The sequence below is a fragment of the Macrotis lagotis genome, chromosome X (assembly GCF_037893015.1).
Source record: "Macrotis lagotis isolate mMagLag1 chromosome X, bilby.v1.9.chrom.fasta, whole genome shotgun sequence".
NCBI classification, from domain to species: Eukaryota; Metazoa; Chordata; class Mammalia; order Peramelemorphia; family Peramelidae; genus Macrotis; species Macrotis lagotis.
The window spans coordinates 204896819-204924799 of record NC_133666.1 but is presented as its reverse complement, the minus strand read 5'-3'; the positions used below and the strand labels follow the sequence as shown (position 1 = coordinate 204924799).

Sequence of the window (27981 nt, the reverse complement as noted above, 5' to 3'; positions counted from 1 at the left end):
ACAATGTAGTTGTTAGTCAAAGAATTAACTACAAGATCTTGTAGTTATTGATGGAAATTTTTTTAAAAAATATTAATTTTAGGAATTAAAACAAAAAATTAAAACAAAAATTAATCAAATTAACATCAAATTTTTGAGAAGACCCTCATTTCCAAAGGATTCCCAGTCAAATGAGATTTTAGACAAGCATGTTTCTAAAAGTATTTTCAAATAAAAGGCAGTGTTACTCTGAACTCAAAAGAGTTCAGCCTTGCTTTGTTGAGGTTTCTTAAATTTACATTATAATCATTGTGGCTTTTTTTCCCCTAACTTTACATAATTCATTTTGCAATAGTTCATAAAGTCTTTTGTTACTTCATTGAATCTATAATGCTCATTTCTTTTTTTTCTATTGATTTATTTTTCCAATTACATTTTATTTGAGTTTTTCAATATTCACCCACTTGTATATGCATATTTATAAGTTTATATAATTTCCTTCCACCTTCCCTTCCCATCATCCTCCCCTTAGTGGAGCAGTTTGGTGAACATTTTATGAAAAACCCATGAAATGGGATGAGAAATTTTTAAAAAATAAACATAAATATTCATTCAGCTTCTGTAGTTTTATTTCTTTTATTTTTCTTTGTTTGGAAGTGAATACCATTGTCCTCAACAGGTCTCTCAGAATATTCCTCTCTCCAATTTTCAAAGATTTAAGATTTTACTCACCAACTTCCTGTTTAATTTGAAATTAGATTTATTTAGTTTTGAGAGAGGGAGGTTGAGATTTCCCATTTTTATGGCTGTTCTGTCTTTGTCTTCATTCAACTTCTTTAAAAATTTGGACACTATACCATTAGGCGCACGTATGTTTAATGATGATTTAACTTCATTGCCTATGGTACCTTCTAATGAGATCTTTTTGCTTTTGCCTTGTCTGAGATCAGGATCACTACCCTGATATTTTTTTAATTCCACTTCTAGCTTTACCCTTTACCTCTCTGCTTCAACTGTGAATTGTTTTTGTAAACACATTGTAAGATAATGTTTTTTAATTCATTCTGCTATCTGCTTCTGTTTTATGGGAGAGTTCATTCCATTCATGTTTACTATTAAGATTACTGATTCTTTCCCTAGATGGTAATCTTTCTGCATTTAGACTTTTCTTTCTTCCTATTCCTCACCAATGTTTTGCTACATTTCCCCCTTTAACTTTTCTTTTAAATTCTCCCTCTGTTCCTTTAGCACCCCAACCATGGTACTAAAACCCTCCTTAACTAAAGTATGGACTAAGATAAGATCACTTCCTAAACTCTTATGTTTCCTCCTATCCCCTGCCCCCTTGGTACTAGAAAAGTAACTAGTAATGTAAAGTTACTTCTGATTCAATTTTGTATAGAGTCTTTAAGTACTAGTAATACTGGAGCACTCTGGGGATTTCTCTTAAGAATTGATTGTAAAACAACCCAGCATAGATTGTCCTCATCTGATGAGCTCTTTCAACAAGGCAGCAATAACTCAAAGGAAACATGAAATATAAGTTTGGAGTAAACACTCCAGGTGTTCTTCTGTATGATTTGTGCCCAATCTGAGATTGAGTATTTTGAGCATGTATTGGTCTGATCAGCCACAGTCAGATGCATTGTAATTTTTTTCAAACACAGTGATATCTTGGTTTTCTTCAATAATGAAGGACAAGAACCAACCACCCCCTTTTCCTTCTTCAATAAAGTTCAACCTTATCCTCTAAGCACAATCTCTTCACTGTTCAACCTTTTAACTCTCCTAAGAAAAATAAAATTCTTAAGAGTTACAAATATTATCTTCCTTTTTAGGGTTGTATACTATTTAATGTTCTTGACTAACATTGATTTTCCCCCCACTATACTTTTTACCTTTTTATCATCTCTTGAGTCTAATATTTGAAGACTGAATTCTCTCTTCATTTCTGGTCTTTTTATCATGAAATTTTGGAAGTCCTCTATTTCACTGAATATCCATCTTTTCCTGACAGAATATGCTGCAAATTCTTGGTTGTAATTCATGGTCCTTTTCCCCAAAATATATTCCATGTCCTCCAATTCTTTAAAGTTAAAGCTAATTGAGCTTTTGTATTTAAATTGCTTTTTTTGGCTCTTTACTGTATTTTTTACTTTATCTGAGAATTCTGGAATTTGGCTATGATAGTCTTTGGAGTTTTTTATTCAGGGATATCTTCTGGAAAATTTCTGCATATTTTTTCTGTAACCATTTTGTCTTCTTGATCTGGCAGATTTGGAGAGGTTTCCCCAGTATGTTCCTTCAAGATATTTTTTCTTAAATCTAGGCTTTCTAGAAGACTAGTAATTCATATTCTCTCTTTTGGATCTATTGTTTTCTGTGTTTGACTTAGTTTGATGAAATCTTGGTATCTCATAAATTCATTGCTTTCAATTTGTCCAATTGTAATTTTTAGTTCATTATTTTCATTTGATTTGTTTCCTTTTCCATTTGCTTAATTTTATTTTTTTGCTGAGCTGCATTCCCTTACCAGTTGATCAGTTTGAGTTTTAGATAAGCTATATTCCTTTTCTTGTTATTTTTATTTTTAAAAGAGTTGATTTCTTTGGTCAATTTTTCATAATTTTCCTGCATGGCTCTCATTACTTTTTTTCATTTTTTCTTCTTCCTTTCTTCTTGCTCATTTTGATTGATTGTTTGAGCTCTGCTCCTGGGCTACATAGGGAGAATAATCCCTAAACTTTGTATGCTGGAGATGGGATATGATCCCTGGCTTCTCAATGATCAAGATGTTGCTTTATGCAATCCAGGCATTGCCTATGCAAAAATTTGTTTTCTCTTCTATGTCCAGGTTCTACCTAAAAAGTGATGTTACCAAACCAGGTTGGATATGTGCCCCAGTGTTCCCATGGTTCAGACCCTCCCTGCTGACTTGCTATCTAACCATTGGGACCTGTGCTATTGTTTAGCTTTGAGAACTGCATTGTGGTTAAAAGCCTCCTGCAGTCTTTCCTGCTCTCCAGCTTTGCTGAGCTTTACTTCTCTTCCCCCAAAGACACACCGTCATTGAAAATCCTCCATGATGTCCCAGTTGGAAACTTCTTTCCATTTTATTTATTTTTTGGTGGGATTGATAGCTTTACTGCTTATGTGAAAGCTTCATTTAGCTGTTGTGTAGGTAAAAGCTCAGAGAGCATGCCAGCTTCACACTACCATCTTGGTTCTACCCTGGAAGTCCTCATAATTTCTTAGAGAAAAATAATATACCAAGAGAACAATGTACACATTAACAACAACATTGTGAGATATCAAGCTTGATGGAAGTAGTTCCTCTCAGCAGTTCAGAGAACTAGGACAACTGTGTTCGATCAGCTATTAACAATGTTATCCCAATCCAGAAGAAGGAAAACAAAAAAAAAACCCCTTCAGAATCTGATGAACATTTTATAAAAATTATCTCATGTATTTCTTTCCCTTAATCTTAATTCCTCATACTGAAAATGACTAAGCTATGACATGTTTATCAAAAGTATATATGTTCAATGATAACCTAACTGTTTGCTTCTGAGTGGAAAGGGGGGTGGAAAGGGAGGGTGGAAGAAAATTTTCTAATTTAAAAATGACCATGTGCATAAGGATGCATGCTAAAAAAATAAAAATATTACATTCACATATCTCACAGTTATTATTTCACCTAAACAGGAGAAACTATTGTAAAAACTCTTATGGTGACTAATGTACACACCGTGAACAGGTATTTTAAACAAGAATATTTGAAATTCCCATTTCATTGAAAGTCCATCTTTGCCACTGGAGTTTTGCTAGGTTGTTGATTCTCTGTTGCATTCTAACCTCTTTTGTCTTCTGGAATATTATATTCCAAGCCCTATCAGCCCTTAATGTGGACGCTGCTAAGTCCTGGGTAATCCTGACTGCAGCACCACAATATTTGAATTGTTTTCTTCTGGCTGCTTTTTCTCTTTGACTTGGGAGTTCTTGAACATGGCTACAATATTCCTGGAAGATTTTTTTATCTCTTTCAGTAGAAGATCAGTGGATTCTCTCAATTTCTATTTTACCCCATGTTTCTAGAATATCAGGATAATTTTCCTGTAGAAATTCTTTAAAAATGAAGTCAAGGCTATTTTCCTGATCATGATTTTAGGTAGCCCAATAATTTTTAAATTGTCTCTTCTTGATCTGTTTTTTCAATAATATATTTCAGGTTTTCTTCTAGTTTTTTATTCTTTTGATATTGTTTGATTGTGTCTTGATTCCTTGCAAAAATCTACTGGTAGGAGATCTCAAACTCCCTCTCTCAGATTTAGAAAATCTAACCATAAAACAAAGAAGGAGGTAAATAGAATGTTAGAAAGCCTAGACATGATAGAACTTTGTAGGAAATTGAATGTGAATAGAAAGAAATACACTTTTTTCCCCTGCTGTACATGGCACTTCAAAATTGGCCATGTACTAGCATATTAAAAACCCCTATAATCAAATGCAGAAAGGCAGAAATAGTGAATACTTCATAATGATCATAATGCAATAAAAATCATGTACAATAATGGTCCATGGAGAGACAGACCTAAAACTAATTGAAAACTAAATTTCATTTTAAAGAATGAGTGGATTAAACAACAAATTATAGACAGAATTAAGGATTTTATCCTAGATAATGATAATGATGAGCCAACATGCCAAAATTCATGGGATACAGCCAAGGCAGTTGTCAGGGGATATATTATATCTTAAAACACTTACATGAATAAATTAGGCAAGGAAGAAATCAATGAATTAAGCATGCAACTAAAAAAATTAGAGAAAGAACAAATTAAAAACCCCTAATACCAAATTAGAAATTCTAAACATTAAAGGAGAAATTAATAAAATTGAAAACAAGAAAACTATTGAACTAATAATCAATAAAACCAAAAGTTGGCTTTATGAAAAAAATAAAATTGACAAATATTTGATTAAAAAAATAAAACCAGGTGGTGGCGAAACCGAGGCCGGTGGCTGCGGCAGCCATCTGGGCGAAGCTGCAGCCTGCAGGGGGCAGCACGCGCGTGTGGCCATGGGGCACCTTCAACTTCACGCGGGACCCCGTCTCCAAATCCGTAGGGAGCGACATGCTGCATCTGAACCAGCTCAGCACGGAGCAGTGTGCAACACTGACTGAAGGGATTTTCTACTTTTTGGTTCAACCCAAGGAGGTTGAAACATTCCTGGCTAAACTGTCTGATTTTGCTGCCACCAATCAGATCAGCCTCCGGCCTTTAAAGAATATTGTGAAAAGCCTTCTCCTAGTGCCTAATGGTGCCTTGAAGAAGAATATGACTGCTGAGCAGTTCAGAGCAGATTTCATTACTCTGGGGTTCAGTGAAGAGAAAGCCACTTATTTTTCTGAGAAGTGGAAACAGAAATCTCCCACACTTGCAAGATGGGCAATAGAGCAGACATTGATGATCAACCAGCTTATAGATATGGAATGGAAATTTGGAGTGACTTCAGGGAGCATTGAACTGCAGAAAGTGGGGAGTATTTTTTTTTACAATTGAAGTTGGTGGTTAAAAAAGGAAACCAAACTGAAACTGTTTATATAGAGTTAACCCTGCCTCAGTTCTATAACTTTCTGAGTGAGATGGAACGTGTCTGAGCCAGCATGGAGTGTTTCTGCTGAAGGGGAAGGAAGAAGAAGATAATCAGTTTATCCTTGTGGCCTGCTCTGTAACAGCTTAGGGGCTGGAGTATCTCCAAAAAGGGTCACAGTTCTGTTCTATGAAGCCTGATAGAAATACCATATAAACTCATGATTCATCCCCCAGGCCATGTCTCAAATATTTAAACCATTGGGAGGCGGAGAAATCCAAAACAGTCTGTGATACACTCCTTTTCTGCCTTCTAGAACTCCCCTTTCTCAAACTTCCAAGATCAACAGTCTTAACTACAAAACAGAGTTAACCTGAAATTAGGCAGGGGAGGTCCTAGCTATCAGCAACCTGAGAGCCAGAATGTGAAACAAGCAAACAAAAATGTGCATTTAACATGTATAGTAGGGATTCTCTCATATGGGACCCTATTTTAATGATATGTATGTAAAAAACCAAGAGCTCCTATTTCAAAGACTTCTGTTCTTTGGGGACCTTGACTCAGTCTTTACTTCTGCATCTGCCCTGTGAAGGTCATCATCTGAGCCTCCTTAGGAGTCTTTTTTCCTGGCTGAGCAGCCATTGAACAGAGTTCTGCCTTATTTAAGTGTCTAATAAAGGGTTTAAAGAAGAAAAAAAAAATAAAACCAAATTACTAGTATCATAAATGAAAAATCTGCACTCCCCATCAATGAAGAGGAAATTAAATTATTAAATTATTTGCCCAACTGTATGTCAATAATTTTTGATCATCTAAGTGAAATGGATGAATATTTACAAAAATTTAAGTTGCTCAGGTTAAATGAGGAGGAAATTAAATACATATGTTTCTCAAAAAATGAAATTCAATAAGCTAACATTGAGCTTCCTAAGAAAAAAATCTCCAGGGACAGATGGATTCACAAGTGAATTCTATCAAACTTTTAAGGAATAATTGTTTCCACTTCTATATAAACTCTTTGGAAAAATAGGTGAAGACGGAACTCTGCCTAACTCCTTCTATTTCAGCATTATGATTCTGATACCTAAACCAGGAAGAGTCAAAACAGAGAAAGAAAGAAATAAAGAAAATGATAGACCAAATTCTCTAAAGAATGTGGATGCAGAAATCTTAAATAAAATCTTAGCAAAGCGATTACAGCAAGTTATCACTGGGATAATATGCTATGACCAAGCAGAATTTATCCCAGGAATGCAGTGTTTGTTCAGGATTAGAAAACTGTTAGTATAATTGACTATATCAATTAACAAACCTAACAAATTATATGATTATGTCAATAGATAATGAAAAAGCCATTGACAAAATATAGCACCCATTCCTACTAAAAACACTAGAAAACATGGGTATAAATGGAGGATTGTTCCTTACAATGATAAGCAGTATCTATCTGAAACCATCAAAAGTACTATATTCAATGGAGATAAATTAGAAGCATTCCCAATAAGATAAGGAATGAAACAAGGATGCCCATTATCACCACTACTATTCAATATCGTGTTATAAATGTTAGCTTCATCAATAAGAGAAGAAAAAGTAGAGAGAATTGGGAAACAAATCTCACTTTGCAGATGACATGATATTATACCTAGAGAATACTAATAAAATCATCTAAAATTCTACTAGAAACAATTAGCAACTTTAGCAAAGTCACAGGATATAAAATAAACCCACAAAAATCCTCAACATTTCTATATATTACTAACAAGATACAGCAGAAACAGCTAGAAAGAGAAAGAGAAATTCCATTTAAAATAACTTCAGATAGTATAAAATACTTGGGGAGTCTACCTGCCAAGGCATACTTAGAAACTATGAAAACACCTCCAAAACACTAAAGAAAAAGATAATCAAGGGGAAAACAGAGAGATAAAGAGATGTACCATGGCAGCACTAGAACCCTGGGAGAAACAAGTCAGCCTAGATGAAAGGAAGGGCCCCAATTCTCCTTAGCCTTATTCCCACTTTATTGCGTCTATTTATTCATTTTTGTGCTAAAGAATAAATTTGCCAGATTTATTTATTATTATTTCTCATAAACCCCTGTAGCTGACACAGGTTTCCTGGGGTCCTTTACTTGAAGCATGAAAGTACAATGGAAGAGAGGATCTTTTATAGTACAGGACAGGGAACTCAATCGACAGTCCATTGTCGAGAAATTGCTCTTTACCTGGCATTATAATCATGAGTTATTTCATAGCTACCTTTATAAGTGCAATTTTATCAACAGGGTCTGCCATATGGATCTGAGTAGATTTTACATATAGATATATATTTTATATATAGATATGATTCACAGCATTCATAAGTAGGAAAAAGAAAGAACTGTGTTTTAAGAATATATGATCAGGGCAGCTAGTTGGTGCAGTGGATAAAGCACTGGCCTTGGAGTCAGGAGTACCTGAGTTCAAATCCACTTAATAATTACCTAGCTGTGTGGCCTTGAGCAAGCCACTTAACCCCATTGCCTTGCAAAAAATCTAAAATTAAAAAAAAAGGATATATGATCAATATAAACTCCATTTCCTTTTCAATTCTCATCCTAACTTACTGTCCTGTCAACATATTTCTAATATATTTGTACCAATGGATCAAGTCATGGGGTGTCCACTTGAACATCACAGTCTCAGCAATATGCATTCTTAATAAACATGCTTTTCATGTGAAAATATTTAAGATGGAGTGGTTGGAGATCATTCAAGATTCTACAAATTCCAATATTTAATGCCATCAGCATAAAGATTCTCTCACTAAAAACTATTGAATTTTTTTAAATTTTATTGGCTTGGTACCAAAAAATCAAGCTGTTAAAATAATTTCCAAAAAAAAATCAGAAATTCCAGTATCTTTTGGAGGAGTATATATTGGACCAAGATGGGCTACACAGAGGGAGGGTAAATTTATTCAGCTGTATCTATTTAGTGACCTTGATAGACAAGTTTAATGAATATCTTTTCCCTGATGTGACCAAGTAATCTCCCTTGAATAACTTTTGTTTTCTCATATTATGGTTTTGAACTTAAATGATCTGACCTAAGTCAATCCAACCAACTATAGCACTGCTAGTTTTTTAATCAAAAATACCTAGGTCTGATTTCTGCCTCTAATGTTCATTCATTAGAACATGTAAGCATGAGTAAAATACTTATTTTCTAATTGTTGCAGCAAAGAGTATGTAATAGAAGAGGTTTGAAACTGAGAATTTATCAGGGAAAAGTCAGTATCATAGAGTATTCTGTCTGAGCTCTTCCAATACAACCTTCTAAAATATAATTTTAAAAACCATGACACAGGGTGCCGGGCAGCTAGGTGGAACAGTGGATAAAGCACTGACCCTGGAGCCAGGAGGATCTGAGTTCAAATTTGAGTAATTACCTAGCCCTGTGAACTTGGGCAAGTCACTTAATCCTATTGCCTTGCAAAAAACCAAAAGCAAAAACTAAGGAACAACAACAACAACAACAACAACAAAAAAAAAAAAAAAACAGCAAACAGAATTCAAATTGATAGAACCAAGAGAAAGTCACAAAGATAAATTTTTAGAGACCAGAGCAGCTTAGGAAGACAAATTGGTCTGTGGACACAGAGGTACAGTGGCAAGGGCTGGATGGGAGCACAGTATAAAAGATATCATAGGTAGATATTTATATACAGTAACATATGCACCAAATGGCATAGCATCCAGATTCTTGAAGAAAACCTTTCAGATATAGTCAGATCTAGAAATATATAACCCTAAAAAAAAATTAAGAAGTTGAATGGAATTTTAGAAAAGTTAAGATAGGATAGACATCTGGAAAATATTAAATGGAAATGAAAAGGAGTATGCATATTTCTTAGTCAAGTCTCACACTTCACAAAAATTGACCATTAGGGCAAAAGAAACACATAAGCAAATGCAGAAAATGAGTCATATTAAATGAACCCTTTTTAGATCTCAATGCAATAAAAGCAAAGACATTCAGTTAAGGGCCTTGGAAGCACAGATTTAAAATAAATTCGAATCTAAATAATCTAAAAATAATAAAAGCAATGTGACAACATACAAACTTTGTGAGCTACAGCTAAAACAGCACTTGGGAAAAGTTTAAAATGCTACATCAATAAAAGCAAAACAGATAAGCTGCAAAAAATAACTATAGAAAAGAATTTTAAATATTCAATCAAAAAACCATATAGATATTCAGAAAATCATAGTAAAGATCATTATGCACAGTATCTGGTTTTATTAAAGAAAATAAACTCAATAAATCATCTTTTGAGTTAAGAAAAAAACACCACTTATAATAATGAAAAATTCATGCATCACCAATGAAAATTTAAAAAAAACCCACTTATTGGGAACACTTATTATTTTCCTAATGATTATTGATGCAAACATTATCAATAAAATACTATGAAGTATGATACAGCAATATAATTCAAGGATCATATGCTATGATCAAGCTGAATTTGACCAGAGTGCAGAACTGATTTAATATTAAGAAAACTACCATATCAATAACATAAACAAAAAAGTTCTTTATCAAAAGACACAAAAATACAACACCCATTCCTATTGAAGACATTAGAAAATTAGAATGAAATTTTTCTTAAAATAATAATAATAAAATCAAGAGCAAACATCATCTGTAATAGGGATAATCTAGAAGTTTTCCCAATATGATCAGATGTGAAATAAGTATGTACACATTATCACTATCATTTTTTTTCAAATTATATCATAACTGCTAGCCATAACAAGAAAAAAATTGAAGGAATAAAAATAGACAGTGAGGAAACAAAACTTTCACTGTTTGCCAATATGCCAATATCTTTAGAGAATTTTAGTTAACTAAAAGAAATGGAAGCACCTAAAATTTTTAGGAAAATTGCAAGATATTTAAAAACTCACTTCAAATCATTAGCATAACCATATTTTACCAAAAAAAATCCAGCAGCAAGAGATAGAAAAATTACATTTACAAAAACTGCAGACAGTATAAAATACCCAGAAACTATATATACACACAATTACCAAAAGATTTTTATATAAATACAGATCTAAAAAACTGGAGAAAAATTAATTGCTCAATGGAAAAACTAAGTCAATACAGCAAAACTGACAATTCTACCGAAATTAACTAAACTATTTGGTTTCATATCAATTAGATTACCAAAGAATTATTTTATAGTCAGAAAACATCACAATAATCTTTTGGTAGAACAAATAGTCACTAATATCAAGACTCATAAAAAATGTGAAAGAAGGTAGCCATTTAGTACCTCATTTTAAGCCAGCAATAAAAGTGGTGCTCAGTGGATTGCATTAGGTACACAATGCACATTAGTATTTACTAATGTTAGAGGTAACTATTTGAGAAAAATTGCTGGGAAAACTGGAAAACAGTTTGGTAGAAACTAGGTATAGACCAACATCTCATATTATGTTTTAAGAGAAGCACAAAATGGGTATATGATCTAGAGAAAGGGGGTGATATAAACAAATTAGGGAAGAATGGAAAAAATTATTTGTAAAATAGAGCAGAGGAAGAATTCTTGATCAAACAAGAGAGAAAGAGGTTCACAGGAGGAAAAAATGGATAATTTTGAAGACATTAAAATTTAAAAAGAATTTTGCACAGACAAATATATATGGAACTGAGCCAAAATTTGAAAAAAAAATATATTTATCCTTCAATTGATAAATGATCAAATTTTACGACCAGTTTTCAGGGGGAAGAAATCAAAAAAAAAAATCAAGGCTATTAATATTCACATGAAAGAACACTCTAAATCACTAATAATTTTTGTTGTTGTTCCATCATTTCAATTACATCTGACTCTCCATGACCCCATTTAGTGTTTCCTTGGCAAAGATAAGGAAGGCTTTCCATTTCCTTCTCCACCTAATTTTACATATAAGGAAACTAAAGCAAAGAGGATTAGTTGACTTACTGGATCCTACAGCTAATTAAGTTTGAGACAAATTTTAACTCAGGTTCTCCCGACTTCAGGGCCAGCATTCTACCTACCTGTGCCATCTAGTTGTCTGCCCTCACTAATAAAAGAAACTCATATAAAAACATCTTTGAGGTACCACGGTGTCACACACATCAGACTGGCTGAGATAACTGAAAAGGGAAAATGGCAAATATTGAAGGGGATAGGGAACAATGGGACAATATTTTTTGCACTGTTGGGGGAATTGTTAATTAGTCCAAACATTCTAGAAAACAATTTGGAATTATGTCCTAAAAAGCTATAAAATTGAATTTTGACTCAGCAATACTGATACGAAAAGGTTTCATAGGTACCAAAAATAAATGGTAACACTTGGGGGGAAAAGAATAATAAACTAAAGGGATGGATATCCATCGAGGAATAACTGAACAAATTGTGGATTACTATTAATGCTGTAAGAAATGATGTAGAAAAGAGTTTCTTAAATATCTCAGAAGACTTATATGAGCTGAGGCAAAGTGAAGTGAACACAGCCAGGAAAACAATGTGCACAGTACTCATGTTGAAAAATGTTATCCAAATTCCTATAAAAGAACTGTTAAACTTAGAATGCAAATTAAAATATATTTGTTTCCTTTATTCATTTTTCTTTTTTCAGAACATAGTTAATGAGACAATGTTTTCTATTAGTAAGTTATATGTATATATGCATACATATATATATATACATATATATATATACATATATTATCATATTTCTTCCCAACTAAAGAAGGTAAGGAAGGTTAAGACTTTGAAATTGAAAATGAAATAAAAATTTTAAAACAGAAGGCTCCAAATACACATCATATGACTTAATATCTCTTTCAAAGAATTTATTATAAAACTAGATTTGATGACAACAAATCTATATTTTGAATTACCTTCACAGACCAAGAGCAGATCATTATAACTGAATCCTGTAGGACATTCACAATGAAAATTGTCAATCTGGTTAATACAAACACCATTTGCACAAATACCTGGAATCTCCTTGCATTCATAAATGTCTGAAATTGAACAGATGTAATCAAATTTACTGAGGCTTTTCTTTTCCTTCCTTCTCTTTCTTTGTAACAATTTATATGATTGTGTGTGTATATGATTTGAAATGGTGACACTGTCAGTTAAGTTCAAATATTTTTGTGGCATATAAAACAACTAAATCATGGTCTAGATTCTTTCCTCTAAGCTATTAAGGTGAAATGGTAAGTTCTATTTAATAAATTAACATTTAATTGCATACCCAGTGAACTCTCATTTCTAACAATACCCTGTCATTTAGTTACATTAAAAAAAAATCTTAACTTTTGTCATCTATGAAAAATTATCAATATTATTCTCTTTGAAGAACAAGCTGCAATTTAACAAAATACATCGAAAGAAATAAATCTAAAGTCTTCTAGAAGTTAAATTGGACAAAGAAAAGGCTACTGAAAAATAAAAATTAAAAAACAAAAAAAATCTTTTAACATTTCCCCATGTTATTTTATTATATCTACTCAAAGACCACTTATTTTCCAGGCAATTGTATCTGGTGTGAGTGGAAGGGGTGAGAGAAAGCAACTTGAGTTGTACTGGTATTTAACAATCCCAATGCAGTTTTTCCTTTTTAGAGTTGTTTTAGGAATTCAACACTATAAATTGAGAAATGTTCAAATGTCGACATTTTTCTTTGACAGGTATATGAATTTGAAATGTGTATTTTTCTGAATGTGAGACATTAAATGCTGATACACAGAAAATTAATAAATCTGAGAGTTGTCCAATATTTATAAAATTTTGATTTCTGAGTATAACATGGTAAGGAAATCACAATATAAATTATTTTTAAAAGTTTTGTTTTAATTGTTCAGAATTAAGCAAATGTGTAGTTCCTTTCAAGAGATGACAAACTTTTTTTTCTTTCTAATCATTTTTCCCTTTTGTTCTGGTAATTTTTCACAATATGGGTAAACTAGAAATATATATGTTGAAAATGTTTGCATGCAATTGAGAAGAAAAACCGAAAATTGAATTAAAAAAAGAGATGACAATCATTTTTGTTTGTAGAAGTCAGTAGAATTCAGTTGGATTCAGAATCCTCAGTAGTTGAAATTTAGTGCAGAATCAGGAATAGTAGGAATCATGATTTCTTATAATAGTTTGCTATTTTAAAACACTCTAATGTTTTAAATCCAGGAATATTTCCACATATGGTTTTATATTCAACTTTAAAATCAAAATAAAGCAAATTTACTGATTTTTAAAACTAGATTCTGACTACCAATGCTCTTATTAAAGCAAAAAAGTGTTTCAACTGAAGAATTTTATTAGACATATGCACCAGGATTATCTAAATTTGCTGTTAGCTTTCCAGTCATTTAACAAAATAGCCCATTCATTTTAATTTGAAATCCCAAACTATATGTCCTTTAGCCACCAGAATGCTCTCTTTTTATGTATACAAGAATTTAAATAATAATAATTCACATTTGTGTATCACTTTAAGGTCTACAAAAACACTTTACTCACAATTAATCTGTAAGGTAGGTAGTAGAAAACTATTTTCATTACACAAATGAAGAAATCTCATTTTTATGGGTTACTTTCCCAATTTCATATGACTAGTCAATGTCTGAATCAGTATTGGATTGCATCTCTTGAATTCATTGTATCACACTGGCTCTGGTTTTAAATTGCGTTTGGTTTAGTGCGCAATTGTTTCTAGATTAACCTTTGATATATAAAAATGAATCCTCACCTGCACCCGAAGTTGCACACAGTTCACAAGATTTATTCCAAGCTTTGCCAAAATTATATGAGCAGCAGCATATCCTCTTGGTTACATTAAAGGGCAGCTCGTTTTCACAGGTGGTTTTGCTCTGGTTGCAAAAGTTTTTTCTCATATCTATTAAAAAACATTGTAAGGTGACAAATAGATTAGCTACCCATTGTTGAAGCTCAGATTATAGACCTAAACATTGGTAGGCTTGAGTGTCCTAAGAAAATTTTCATGTCACACATGATCATTCCCAAATACAAAGAACAGAGAAAAATGTTTGTATGCTTCCATAGCTTGTTTCCTTACATTCAAAACTTACAAAACTGTCCTACCAATCTGTCTCTTTCTGAACTTCTTTCAGCTATGATCTGTGAACTTTAAAAAATGCTTATTGGAGCTCTTTTGTTTCTCTTTTATTCACATCACTTTACCAAATAGTCTCTCTTCACAACATAATGTTCCTACCTAAAAAAGTCCTCCTTTGTAACAAATGAAAATAGTCAAACCAAACAAAACAAATTCACACATTGACCACGTCTGAAAATGTCACTTTATGTACTGTTAGTTCAGCCTCTCTTTGTCAATCATCATTGATCTTTTAGAGATGTGGCTGAATTTTGTTCTCTTCACTGTACAGTTCGTACAAAGCTACAAGTTTCTATGAATCCATAATTTTCCCCTTATAATAATATTCCAACAGATTCCTATACTGTAATTTCTTCAGCCGTTCCCTCATTTATGGGCATTTCCATTTAATTTTAAGTTGGATTTTTTCCCCTCACTACCACCAAAAAAATAACACTGCCATAAATATTTTGTGCACATGGGTCCTTTCCCTATTTGTTTCATTTCTTTAGTGTCATATACCTAATACTGGTATTTACTGGATAAGCAAAGATTAGTAATTTTAAAAAGAATTCCAAATTGACATAGCAGTTAGACCAATTTACAGTTTCATTAGCTATCCTGATCCTTCCATACCCTTTCTAAAAAACCTTCATTTTCCATTTTTATTAACCTCTACCAATCTGATGTTTAGAATTTCAAGGTTGCTTAAATGTGCATTTTACTTAGTGTTAGTGATTTGGAATGTTTTTTTCCTGTGGTTAATAGCTTGCATTTCTTTTTTTTCTAAAAGTGTATGATTGATCATTTATATCTATTGTGGAATAGATAAATAAAATCTCTATTTAAATAAAAATATCTTTTTTTTTTGTTTTGCAAGGCAGTGGAGTTAAGTAACTTGCCCAAGGTCACACAACTAAGGCAATTATTAAGTGTCTGAGACCAATTTCAACTCAGGTCCTCCTGACTCCAGGGATGGTACTCCATCCATTACACCACCTAGCTGCCCATAAAATATCTTTAAATCAAATCTCTATTTATTGGCGATTTTCTCCCATGTATCTACTTTTCTTTTTTTGTAGTTTTTATATAGTCAAAATTGTTCATTTAAATTCCCATGATCATCTCTATATATTACTTTTGGTTAAGAACTCTTATTTGCCTTTAGCAATGAATAATATCTTATTTATTGTTCTTCTAATTTAATTATGACATTTTGTATCTAGATCATATGCCATTTTGGTGCCTATTAAAATAGGCAGATGGCATGAAATTTTTTGTCTTAATTTTTATTAAATTGTTTTCTAATTTTCCCAAAAGTTTCACTTATAAAATGAGATTAAATAGTATGCTAATTATGATTGTTTGTTTTTAAATTTTATCAAGTTAATCATTTTCAAATGAGGGATTAAATATGATTTGAGATAAGAATTCTTGAGCATTGTCTCTTGTAAAATAAAGGGGTTGGACTAGGTGAGTACTAAGGTCTCTTTCATCTCTAAAATTTTTCTATAGTTCTAAGGTGTTTCATTATAATGTAAAGTTCATATCTTGTAAAAACAAACACAGTTTGAGAAGAATCTTACTACCTTTAGTTTGCTAATATTTTTAACATATATTTTTCTGTTTAAAATAAACAAGTTTTAAAAATCTCATCAATTTTATAATTTAGAAAATAAGATTTTGTGGCAATATCATAATTCAGGAAGTATTATTCACCTCCCAAATTTGTCATGTCATAAAGATATGTCAGACTTTTTGAAGTTTATGAGAAATGAGATGAAATCTTAAAAATAAAATAAAGGATGTATTATATAGAACTTTACATACCCATACAGTTATGTCCTCCATGGATTTGCATATATTCAGCATGACAACTGTAGGTGTCATTTCCAGGCCCACAAACACCACTATGTGTAAAACATTCATCAAAATCTAGAAAAAGAATAAGTTATAACTGCTAACCAGGGACTGTTGAATGGTAATTATTGAAAAAAGAGATTTCATAACATTAAAATATAAGTGTTTTTCTTTGGGAAAGGGTACTCTTTACGTGAAAATTTCTTTGGAGTAGGCAAATTGTGTCAGTGAGGTCTAAGGAAGCTAGGAACCCAGGCAAGTCTGGGACCTCCCATGAGCCTGCCACCCCATGGCCCGAGCCGACCTCGAGACCACAACCAAGACACGGCCCAATCTCCCCAACCCCCAGGGCCCCATCTCCCCAAGCCCCAGGGCCCCATCTCCCCAAGCCCCAGCTCCCCAGCCCCCTGCGGAGGAGCGACGGGCTACAGCGCGGTGGCAGAGGGGTGCGAGGGAGCCAATAACTCTTCTTTAGCTTATAATTTTAATGACATTGGTGAGACTATGGGCTTAAAAACTAGCACTCTGCCCATTCTGCCATATTCATATTAAATATGAGGATCATATTGGACTATAATTGATCCAGGATAGGATCAAATGACCTTGGATCTTGGCAACATTATTTGTATAATTGATTCTGGTGGTCTGATTCCAAAGGGACCATGGTTTAAATAGAAAATGATTGTGGTTTAAATCGAAAATGAGCGTGATTTTCTAATTAGAGAGTAGAAAGATAGGTGGCATCTAATCTTCTCTATTATAGTCATTCCTATCTTTTCTTTCCTATTTCCTATTCATTCCTATCTTTCCTAGTACAATCATACCTATCTTAACATCCAGCACAATCACTATTTTATCTCTTCCTTCCCTCTGTAGAATTTCTTAACGCAGTTTGAACCCCTCATGTCAATTTTCTTGAGTTGTGCACATGGGTCCTTTCCCTATTTATTTCACAGCAGTAACTATACAGATTAGGAGTCCTCTCTCAACACAATAAACATTCCCTGCCCTCAAGCCCTCTTGGGCTTTCAATCAAGTTCTATATTCTGGAGAGTGATAGATTAGTGACTTTTCCTGTTTTCATTTTGGATGGGATTAAGGGAGTCCTATGGGTTCCTCCCAAATTCACCCTCATCCAAAATGCTTTGTTTTCCAGGGTAAGATCATCCTATCCTCCTAGTCCCAAGGTTTATTATCTTGATATTGCCTTCAGTTCCTTTCTCTGTTCTCATTCTACAGATCAATTTTCTCTCACATCTATACTCCTTTCTATTCACACCATCAAGCTTAACTTTAACTCATAATGAATAATCTTAGTTCAGCCCTCACAATATTTTACCTGGAAACTACTGCAATAGCTTCCTGAATGATTTCCCTATCACTTGCCCCATTTCCCCCAAAAAAACTCCCACTACTTATGCAGTGGAAATTCAGCGTCAAAATGTATACATGATTTTATAGCACTATAAGAGCACATAAATCTAGCTGTATGACCTTGGGCATGTCACTTAACCCCACTGACATAAAAAAAAGCTAAAGGAAGAAAATAATTCCTGAAAAATTAGAATTTGGCAAATGAAAGGTAATGGTTCTATGAGTCAAAGAAATAATCAAGAAAACAAAAGAATGAAAAAATGAAGAAAATGTGAATTCTTACATTGGACATTTTAATTGAAACAACTGAATTGGAATATAAATCAAGGAGAGATAATTAAGAAATACATATTTCATGGAATTTTCAAGAGGGAAAAATAAAAATTGAAAAAGTCCACTTATCACCTCCTGAAAGAGATCCCAAAATGAAAATTCCAAAAAGAGTGTGATTTTCTAATTAGAGAGTAGAAAGATAGGTAGACTTCTAATAGACTTCTAATTTTCTCTGTGATAGTCATTCCTAAAAATAGTATACTCAAATTTCAGAGCTCCTAGGTCAATCACATAGAAACAGAGTAACACAAGAATTAGCAGTTTCTACAAAAAAAAAAAAAAGACCAGAAGGCTTGGAATATTATGTTCTTGAAAGAAAAGCAGCTAGAATTACAAAAAGAATCACCTACCCTGAGAAACCAAATATAATCCCTCAGGGGTGAAATGGTTATTTAATGAAATAGATAATTATCAAATATTCCCAATGAAAAGACCAGAACTGAATAGAAAATTTGACTTTCAGGTACAGAACTCAAGGAAAAAAAACAGGAAAAGAGAAATCATAAATGATTCATCAAGATTAAATGTTTTACATTCTTACACATTTCTGTGGCATTTAGATAGAAGGTATGGGAAGGAATAATAAAATTGAACAAATAAATCTATCTTATCTTACAGGAAGTAGGAAGAAAAGGGATAGTACGGGAGATAAAAAAGAGTAGCTCTGGGAAGGTAATAGAAACAAAGCACTTTTGAGAGTCAACAGTGAAAAGAGAGAGGAAAATAAGAAGTGGTGAAAATAGGATGGCAGAAAATAGAGTAGTAATCATAACCATGAAAAAATATATCATTCAAAAATATGGAGAACAGAGTCAAATTAATACAAATAAAGAGTCATTTCAGAATTGATAAAGTGTCAATGGACATGAACAGGTAATTTTTCAGAGGAAAATAAAGTCATCTATAATCATATGAGAAATGTTCTAAATCACTATTGATTAGAAAAAAATGCAAATTAAAACAATTCTGAAGCCTACCTCATGTCTATCAAATTGGTCAATATGACAGAAAAGAAAAATGGAGATGTGGGGGAAAATTGAAATACTAATTCACTGTTGATGTAGTATACTGATTCAACCATTCTGCAGAGCAAAATTTGAACTATGCCCAAAGTACTATAAAGCTATGTATACACTTCAACTCTCAACTTCCACTGTGAAAGATATAAAAAACAAACAAGAAAAGGACCTATATGTGCAAAAATATTTTTCTAGTCTTTTAGTTGTGTTAAAGAATTGGAAATTGTAGAGCAGCTAGGTGGCACATTAGATAGGGCATCAGCCCTGGGGTCTGGAGGACCTGACTTCAAATCCAAGCCCAGACTTTTAATAATTTACCTTACTTTGTGACCTCAGGCAAGTCACCTGACCTCTCTGTCTTGCAAAAAACAAACAGGAATTAAAAATTGAGGGAATGGTTGAACAAGTTGTTTCATATAATATTGATAGACTATTATTGTGCTAAATGACAAGATAGAAAAGCCTTGAAATACTTACATGAATTGATGCAAAATGAAATGAGCAGAACCATGACAATATTATATTATAATCAATTGTAAATGACTTAGCTATTCTCAGCAATATAATGAACAAAGAATTCTCCAGAGAAAGAACTGATAAGGTCTGAAAATTTTTCAATCTTTTTTGCCTGTTCTTTTTTCTTTCACAACCTAACATAGCAAAAGCTCTGACAATAAAAATAGATATCGGCATCATAAATATGCTATAATAAATTTAAATGAACATTTCAGAGAAAATATTTTTAAAATATTCTATGTAATTTTGAGGACCTACAAACTTTTAAAAAGTGAAATAGACCTAGATATATTTCTCATGGAATTTGGGAATTGGACATTTTTCTCTAAAGGTAACCTCTAATTTTTCTGCAAGTATTTTATAAGAATTTGCTCCACCTTCACAGATTTGAGTTTCCTCACTGAGGTAATAGCCATGTGGACATACACACTGAAAGCTTCCAAAACTGCTGATACAGTTCCCATTTTGGCAGAGACCTGGTAATTCCTGGCAATCATCAATATCTGCAAAACAGCAATAATTATAGCTGAATCCAATTGTAATCCAAGGGAAGAATGCTTCTGACATAAACATAATTGCAATTTACATCTAAGGTAATGCATATTAAATTGACATGGTTTTCCAGACCATTTTTTTTTACTTAGTTGCACTCTTAAAAGGGTTATGTAGTTGGGAGGGTTGTTTGGTAATAATGATAAAATGCTTATTTGCTCCACAGCATTCAGATAATCCTGTGATACAACTACTTTTTAAGAACAGTGTTTGTTTTTCTTTTAATTGGCCTTTATCCTGCTTCAATGAATTGCGATTTTATTTGTGGAAGAATTCTCTCCAATGACACACAGATCCTTGCCTGACCAACACATCCTATGTTTCCCACGAATCTGAAAAAAAGGCAATCTACAGAATATATAATAGTCTTTCAAGATCCCTTTACATACAACATACCGACAGAATACTTATATTCTGTATGAATAATCTCTTATTTTCACTACTAAATTAAATTTTTATTGTCATTTATTTTATAAAAAATATTTATCTCTATCTCTATCTCTATCTCTCTATCTCTATAATCTATATAGATGTGTGTGTGTGTGTGTGTGTGTGTGTGTGTGTGTGTGTATCTTTGCTTTTAATATATTGGCAGCTGGCTGATACCATTCACTTTTCTCAATCTCTTAAATGAAATTCAAAAACATTTGAAACATTTTGACCTAATTCTACACAAAAGAAACATGAAATTCTACACAAAGTAGAATTTAAAAGTACATACATTTCATCAAATGGTACATATATCTTTCTAAGTCACTAAACATTAATTCCCGAGTGGAAGTCAGAAGTGAATATGAGAAATGCAAATGGGTTTAATCTATGAAACTACAGTTTTTTAATGACTATGACTATTTCTCCCTGACACACAACCCAATTTGTTTTTCAAGGCAATGGAGTAAGTGACTTGCCCAAGGTCATGCTGCTAGGTAATTATTAAGTGTTATCTTAGCCAATCCTAATAGGTCTGAGGTAGTTTTAATTTGCATTTTTTCATCAAAAATGACATGGAGCATTTATATTTGACTTAATTTCTTCACCTTAAAACTGTCTATTCATATCCTTTGACCATTTATCCATTTGGGAATTGTAATCTCATAAATTTCACACAGGTCCCTATATATTTTAGAAATGAATCTTTTATCAGAAACACTAGTGAAAAATTGTTCCTTAGCTTTCTATTTTCCTTCTAATCCTGGTTGCATTGGTTTTATTAGTCGAAAATCATCAGTTTTTCAATTTATAATGTTCTCTATTTCTTTAGTCCCCCCCTTTTCATAGATCCAACATTATAGAGTACTTCTCATTCTCTTAATGAGTCCTCTAATTAAATATTACACCCATTTTGATCGTATTTTGGTATATAAGATGTGAGATGAGGTTTTATGCCTAGTTTTGCCACATTATTACTATTTTTAAAATTGGGTTGTTTTATAGGACAGCTAGGTGGCACAGTGAATAGAGCACTGGCCCTGGAGTCGGGAGGACCAGAGTTCAGGTATATTCTCAGAGACCTGCTATGGACAATATCATCCACATCCAGAGGGGGAAAAAATGAATGAATGCATAACATGGTTTACTTTTTTTCCGTCCCTACCTAATGGTTTATTTCTTTCTCATTAGTTCTAATTATTCTTGCAGAGCAAAACTAATGGTAAATATGTTAAACATATTTTAAACATATGTTAAACTTTTATCAGACTATACACCATCATGGGGCAGGAGAAGGGATAAGAGTTGTAGAAAAGTGTGGAATTCAAAAATTTGCAAATGGATGATTGTTGGAAAAACTACCACTGCAGGTAATTGGAAAAAATAAAAATAAATAAAAATAAAATTTCGAATAAAAAAATAAAAACAATAATACTGAAGGTAAAGTCAAAATGGTGCCATGAAGCTAGAGAGTTCCCAAAGTTTTTTCCTAAAACAACTTTAAATGAAGCCTCTACATAGATCTTAAAGTTACAGATTCCACTAAAAAGAGTCAACAAATTTTCAAAGATATCATGAAGGAATTTCAGTAAAGATCTGTCTCTTCTGTGCACAAAGGTAGAAAAGTTGAAAAATCTATGGGTGGCTCTTAGCCACAGCACAGTTCATCAAGGCATTAGTTCAATGAGGGTCCCAAAGTTCAAGTCCTGGGAACACTAGTGCAACAGATGAGACTGGGCTGGGTTAGTCCAAATCAGGGAACAAACTGCAGTATAGTCAATACCATATCAAGTAATAATACAGGGACTAGATCTTGGCCCCAGCACAATAAAAAAGGAACTATACTCCCTGTATACTAGAAGCAGAGATCAACTATCAAAATAAGCAAACAAACAAAAAAAGAAAACAAATGAACAAGTGGTAACCATGTAGTTATTATTCTGACAAGAGCAATAAAATACCATTTCAGAAGAGCAAAGAACTAATGAAATGCCTACATGTGAAATCTTAAAAAAGCTCATGAATTGACCTCAAATCCCAAAAGATCTCTTTTTGGAAGATCTCAAAAAGAATTTTTAAAAAATCAAATAGAGGAAGAAGAAAAAATAGAGAAATGAAGTAAGAACCATGCAGGAGAATTATGAAAAATGACTGAAGAAACCAACTCCTTTTAAGGTAAAATTGACCAACTGGAAAAAATAAATGTAACTCATCAAAAAAGCAGAATCCAACAATTGGAAAAGGAAACTGCTCATTTTTTTAAAAAAATGAACCAGTAAAGGAAACACAGAAACAAGTTGAAGAAAATAAAATATCATAAATTAGAATTGGACATATAAAAACTAATGACTAAGAGACACCAAAATTCTATCAAACAAAACCAAAAGATGGGGAAAATGATCTGGAAAATAGACTCAGGAGAGATAATTTCCAAATTACTGGTCTACCCTTTTAAAAGCTTCGATCAAAAAAGAACCTGGAAAATTTCTTTCAGAAAATTTTCATGGAAAACTACCCTATTATCCTAGAACAATAACACAAAATGATCCCCAGACGAATCCACAGATCACTTTCAAAAAGAGATCCCAAAATAAAACACTCATGGAATATTGAAGCTAAATTTCAGAATTATCAACTAAAGAAAAATACTGGAAACAATCAGCAGTTTTAGCAAAGTTGCAGGATAAAAAATAAAGTCACATAAATCCTCAACATTTCTATTTATTATTAACAAGAGACAGAGAAATTTCATTTAAAATTACTTTAGAAAACAAAAGTATTTGAGAGTCTACTTGCCAAGGCAGACTCAGAAACTTTATGAAAACAACTATAAAACACTTTCCACATAAAATCAGATCTAAATGACTGGGTAAATGTCAATTGCTGATGGGTGGGTAGAGCTAATTCAATAAAAATGAATATTCTACCTAAATTAAAGTACTTAAATTACTTGCCATACCAATCAAACTTCCAAAAAGTTACTAGAAAAAAATAGTAGCTAAATTCACATGGAGGAACAAAATGTCAAGAATATCAAAGGAATTAATGAAAAAAATGAAGGCAATCTAACCATAACAGATGTAAAATTATATTATAAAGCATTCCATCAAAAATGTTGGGTACTGGCTAAGAAATAAGAGTAATGGATCAGTGGAATAGATTAGATGCAAAAGAGATGGCAATAAATGACTAAGTAATCTACTTTTTTGATAAATCCAAAGATTTCAGCTGCTGGGATTAAAAACTTAGTATTTGATAAAAACTGCTGGGAAAAATGGAACAGAAACTAGGCATAGACAAACATTTCACACTTTATACCAAGATAAGGTCCAAATGGGTGCAGTATTTAGACATGAAAGGAAATATTATAATTCAATTAGGAGAACAACGAATAGTTTACTTGCCAGATGGAAAGGGGAGCAGTTTGACCATTATAATGAGAACATTATAAAAACCAAACTGGATAATTTTGATTACATTAAAATAAAAAGTCTTTGTATAAACAAAACCACTATAACCAAGATTAAAAGAAATGTAAGTTGGGACACAATTTTTATAACCAGTGTTTCTGACAAGGATTCATTTCTAAACTATATAGAGAACTGAGTACTCTCAAACAAAGAAAAGCAAAGCTATTTATAGTCATATGAAAAATTATTCTAAATCATTATTGATTAGATAAATACAAATTAAAACATCTCCAAGGCACCACTTCACACCTCTCAGATTGGACAATATGACTAGAAAAGAAAATAATTTTGGAGGGGTAAGTGGGAAAACTGAGACACTAATGTACTGATCTGACCTTTCTGGAGAGCAATTTGAAATTATACCCAAAGGGCAATAAAAATGTCCTTTGATCCAGCAATACCACTACTGACTGGGTCTGTATTCTGAAAAGATCAAGAAAAAGGGTAAAAATCCCACATGTATAAAAAAATCCATAGCAGCTCTTTTTGTAGTGACAAAGAATTGGAATTGAGGGGATGGCTGAACAAATTGTGGTATATATGTATATATATATGATGAAACTATTGCTCTATAAGAAATAATGAGGGATAAGATTTTGGCAAAGCCTGGAAAAACATGCAAGAATTGATGCTGAGTGAAATGAGGAGAACAGAACATTGTACACATTAACAACAACATGGTCTGGTTAGCCATGATGGACTTCTTTCTTTCTTTAGCTCAATAATCAAAATCAATTTTAATATTCTTGTGATGGAAAATACCATCCATATCTAAAGAAGGAACTGTGGAGTTTAAATGAAGACCACAGCTAATTATCTTCAATTTTAAAAAAATAGAAAGGGATAAAAATATCAATTATCATTAAACTGGATACAGTGGAAGACAATTCTTGTTAACTCGAGGATTATAATTCTCTTTGGATAATTAAAAGAAACATACTTAATATGGGTAATATAGATTGATCATGAAAATGATAATATGTTAAACTGATACTTTATCTCATAAGGTTGAATATTGTTGCAAAGAGTATACTTAGAGGGGATGGAGATAAATGGGAGCATGAGATTTTGCTTTACATGTTACTTTAGCTCCTGAGGGTTGTATTACTATAGGAACAATGGAAGGGAGTACTTAAAGAGGATCTGGAAATAAGTTGAGCATGAAGTGATTTTGCTTTTCTTTACTTGATGCCAATTGGAAGAAGTGCACTTAAGAGGATAGGTCTAAATGAATGATGAAGTGATTTTTGCTTTAGGAGTTACTTTAGCGTATAAGGGTTATATTTCTATAGAGGGTATTGGAAAGTGGGTATGGTATAAATTGATTATAAGTTGATGTTTATGGCTCTTAAGAAGTGTATTTCTAATGGGACAGATGAGGAGAGTGCAACAGGGGCTGTGGGCATGAAGTGACTTTGATTTATAAGCAATATTTTGACAGAGGTTGTGGGTACAAAACAGGGTTAAACAATCAAGATATGAATAGAAGGATTATTCTAGGAGAAGATGAAGCATTGGGTGATAAATAACACCACATGGATATTCACAAAGTTCTAATATAGTAGAGGGAAAGAAGGGAGGGTATGAGCATTCAGTAAATTCTACTCTCAACAGATTTGGCCCCAAAAGGGAATAATATTCATTCCCAAATGGGTTTGAAAATCTATTGTACCCTACTGGAAAGTAGGAGCAAATGTAAAGAAGGGGAATAAGCGACTCTTAAAAAGGCAGGCAAAAGTAAAAGTAAAGTTAAGTCAAAAAGAAAAGTTAAAGGGGAAAAAGAAAATGGTTAAAAGGAAAAAAGTGATGATTGAAAGGCAACAGACAGAAGCAAAACATTGGTTCAGAGGGTTTATGAGAGTGGGAAAAGAAAAGTGTAAATGGAGGAAGACAAAACAAAGGAAAATACAGTTGGTAATCATAACTGTAAATGTGAATGGAATGAACTCTCCCATAAAATGGAAGCAGATAGCAAATAAAAAAATAGAATCCCATAACAGTTGTTTAAAAGAAACATTTACAAGATACACTCATGGTAAAGGTAAAAATCTGGAGCAATATATATTGTACTTCAATAGAAATAAAATAAGCAGGAGTAGCAATCCTAATCTCAAATTAAAAGAAAATATAGGTCTCATTAAAATGAATAGCAAAGGAAAATACATCTTATAAGTCACCACAGGCAATGAAATAATACTATTAAACAGATATGCACCAAGTTATATAGCATCCAAAATCTTGGAGGCGAAATTAAATGAATTACAGGAGACTTAGGCAGAAAGAACTATATTAATGTGTGATCTCATCCTCCCTCTCTCAGAATTAGATTGATCTAACCACAAAATAAATAATAAGTTAAGATAGTGAATAGAATTTCAGAAAAGATATCATATCAAGATATGATAGACCTCTGGAGAAAACTGAGCAAGGATAGGAATATACATAGTACTTACACAAAAACCGACCACATACTAAGGCAATAGTAGCTGTAAGACAATTCTTGGAACTCTTGAGGATTATAAACATACTGAGCTCATAAGGTTTGTATATTGTTGGAAGGAGGGGATGGATATAAAGATCATAAGCTTTTACTTTACACGATACTTTAGCATTTTGCTTTACATGTTACTTTAGTATTTGGACAAATGCAGAGAGGCAAAAATATTAAATGCATTATTTTCAGATCACAATGCAATAAAAAATGCAATTTAGGACCATGCAAAAACAAACTAAAAATTCATTGGAAACTAAATAACCCAATTTTAAAGAATGAGTGGATCAAGCAGCAAGTCATAAAAATAATCAGCAATTTTATTCAAGCTAACAACAATAAAAAGACATCATACCAAAACTTATGGGATTCAGACAAAGCAGTTTTTAGAGGAAATTTTTTTCTAAAAATTTACATGAATAAAAAAAGGGAATAGAAGATGAACTGGTCATAGTACTAAAATAAAGAACAAATTAAAATTCCCAATTAAATATCAAATTATAAATTTTGAAAATCAAAGGAGAAATAAAAATGAAAAACTATTCAAAACTAAGATTTGGTTTTATGAAAAAAAATAATAAAAATTTGATTATTCTGATTTTTTAAAAAAAGAAAACCAAATTACCAACATCAAAAAGGAAAAGGATGAACTCACCACTGGTAAATGTAATAATTCAGAGCTATTTTGCCCAACTGTATGCCAACAAATCAGAGAATGTAAGTGAAATGAATGAATATTTACAAAAATATCTGCTCTGGTTAACAGAAGAATAAAAATATTTAAAATAACCCCCACTTCAGAAAATGAAATTGAACAAGTAATCAAGTTCCATGGCCAAATGGATTTACAAGTAAATTCAACAAACCACTTAAAGAACAGTTAATTTCAATTCTACACATACTATTTGAAAAAAAATAGGTGAAGTTTTGTCAAATGTTTTTAGCTTCCTAATTTTTTCCTCTTTATATGGTTTATTTATTTTAGATTATTACAATAATATTGTTGAAAAAGTAAACATAAATCCCCTTTGCTTCAAAAAAAAGAGAAACCTCAAGAACAGTGAGAGTAACAAAAAAGTGTACTTCAGTCTGTGTTCAGATTCCATTAGCTTTGTCTCTGGGATGAGTTTTCTTTATCCTAAGGTCATCAGAGAAGATGCTTCAGTATCTTTTCCCACAGTTGGTATTACTAGCTGTATTTCCCTTCATTCTATT

General features: G+C 32.4%; 1 protein-coding gene and 1 pseudogene across 10 annotated transcripts in view; one reads left to right on the top strand and one right to left on the bottom strand.

The window, feature by feature from the left end:
- LOC141499840 (fibrillin-2-like) overlaps positions 1 to 27981 on the bottom strand; it is a 151071-nt gene that overhangs the window by 83086 nt on the left and 40004 nt on the right. For 7 of the 10 annotated variants that reach the window (XM_074202606.1, XM_074202610.1, XM_074202614.1 and 4 more), the window contains 4 exons: positions 20202 to 20327; positions 16553 to 16657; positions 14357 to 14503; positions 12498 to 12623 (listed from right to left, as the gene is read on the bottom strand). In XM_074202606.1, coding sequence (XP_074058707.1) covers positions 12498 to 12623; positions 14357 to 14503; positions 16553 to 16657; positions 20202 to 20327 — 504 coding nt within the window. The remainder of the gene's footprint in view (positions 1 to 12497; positions 12624 to 14356; positions 14504 to 16552; positions 16658 to 20201; positions 20328 to 27981) is intronic. The other 3 variants (XM_074202612.1, XM_074202607.1, XM_074202611.1) reach the window with 3 other exon arrangements.
- Positions 851 to 5665, top strand: LOC141503364 (COMM domain-containing protein 7 pseudogene; annotated as a pseudogene).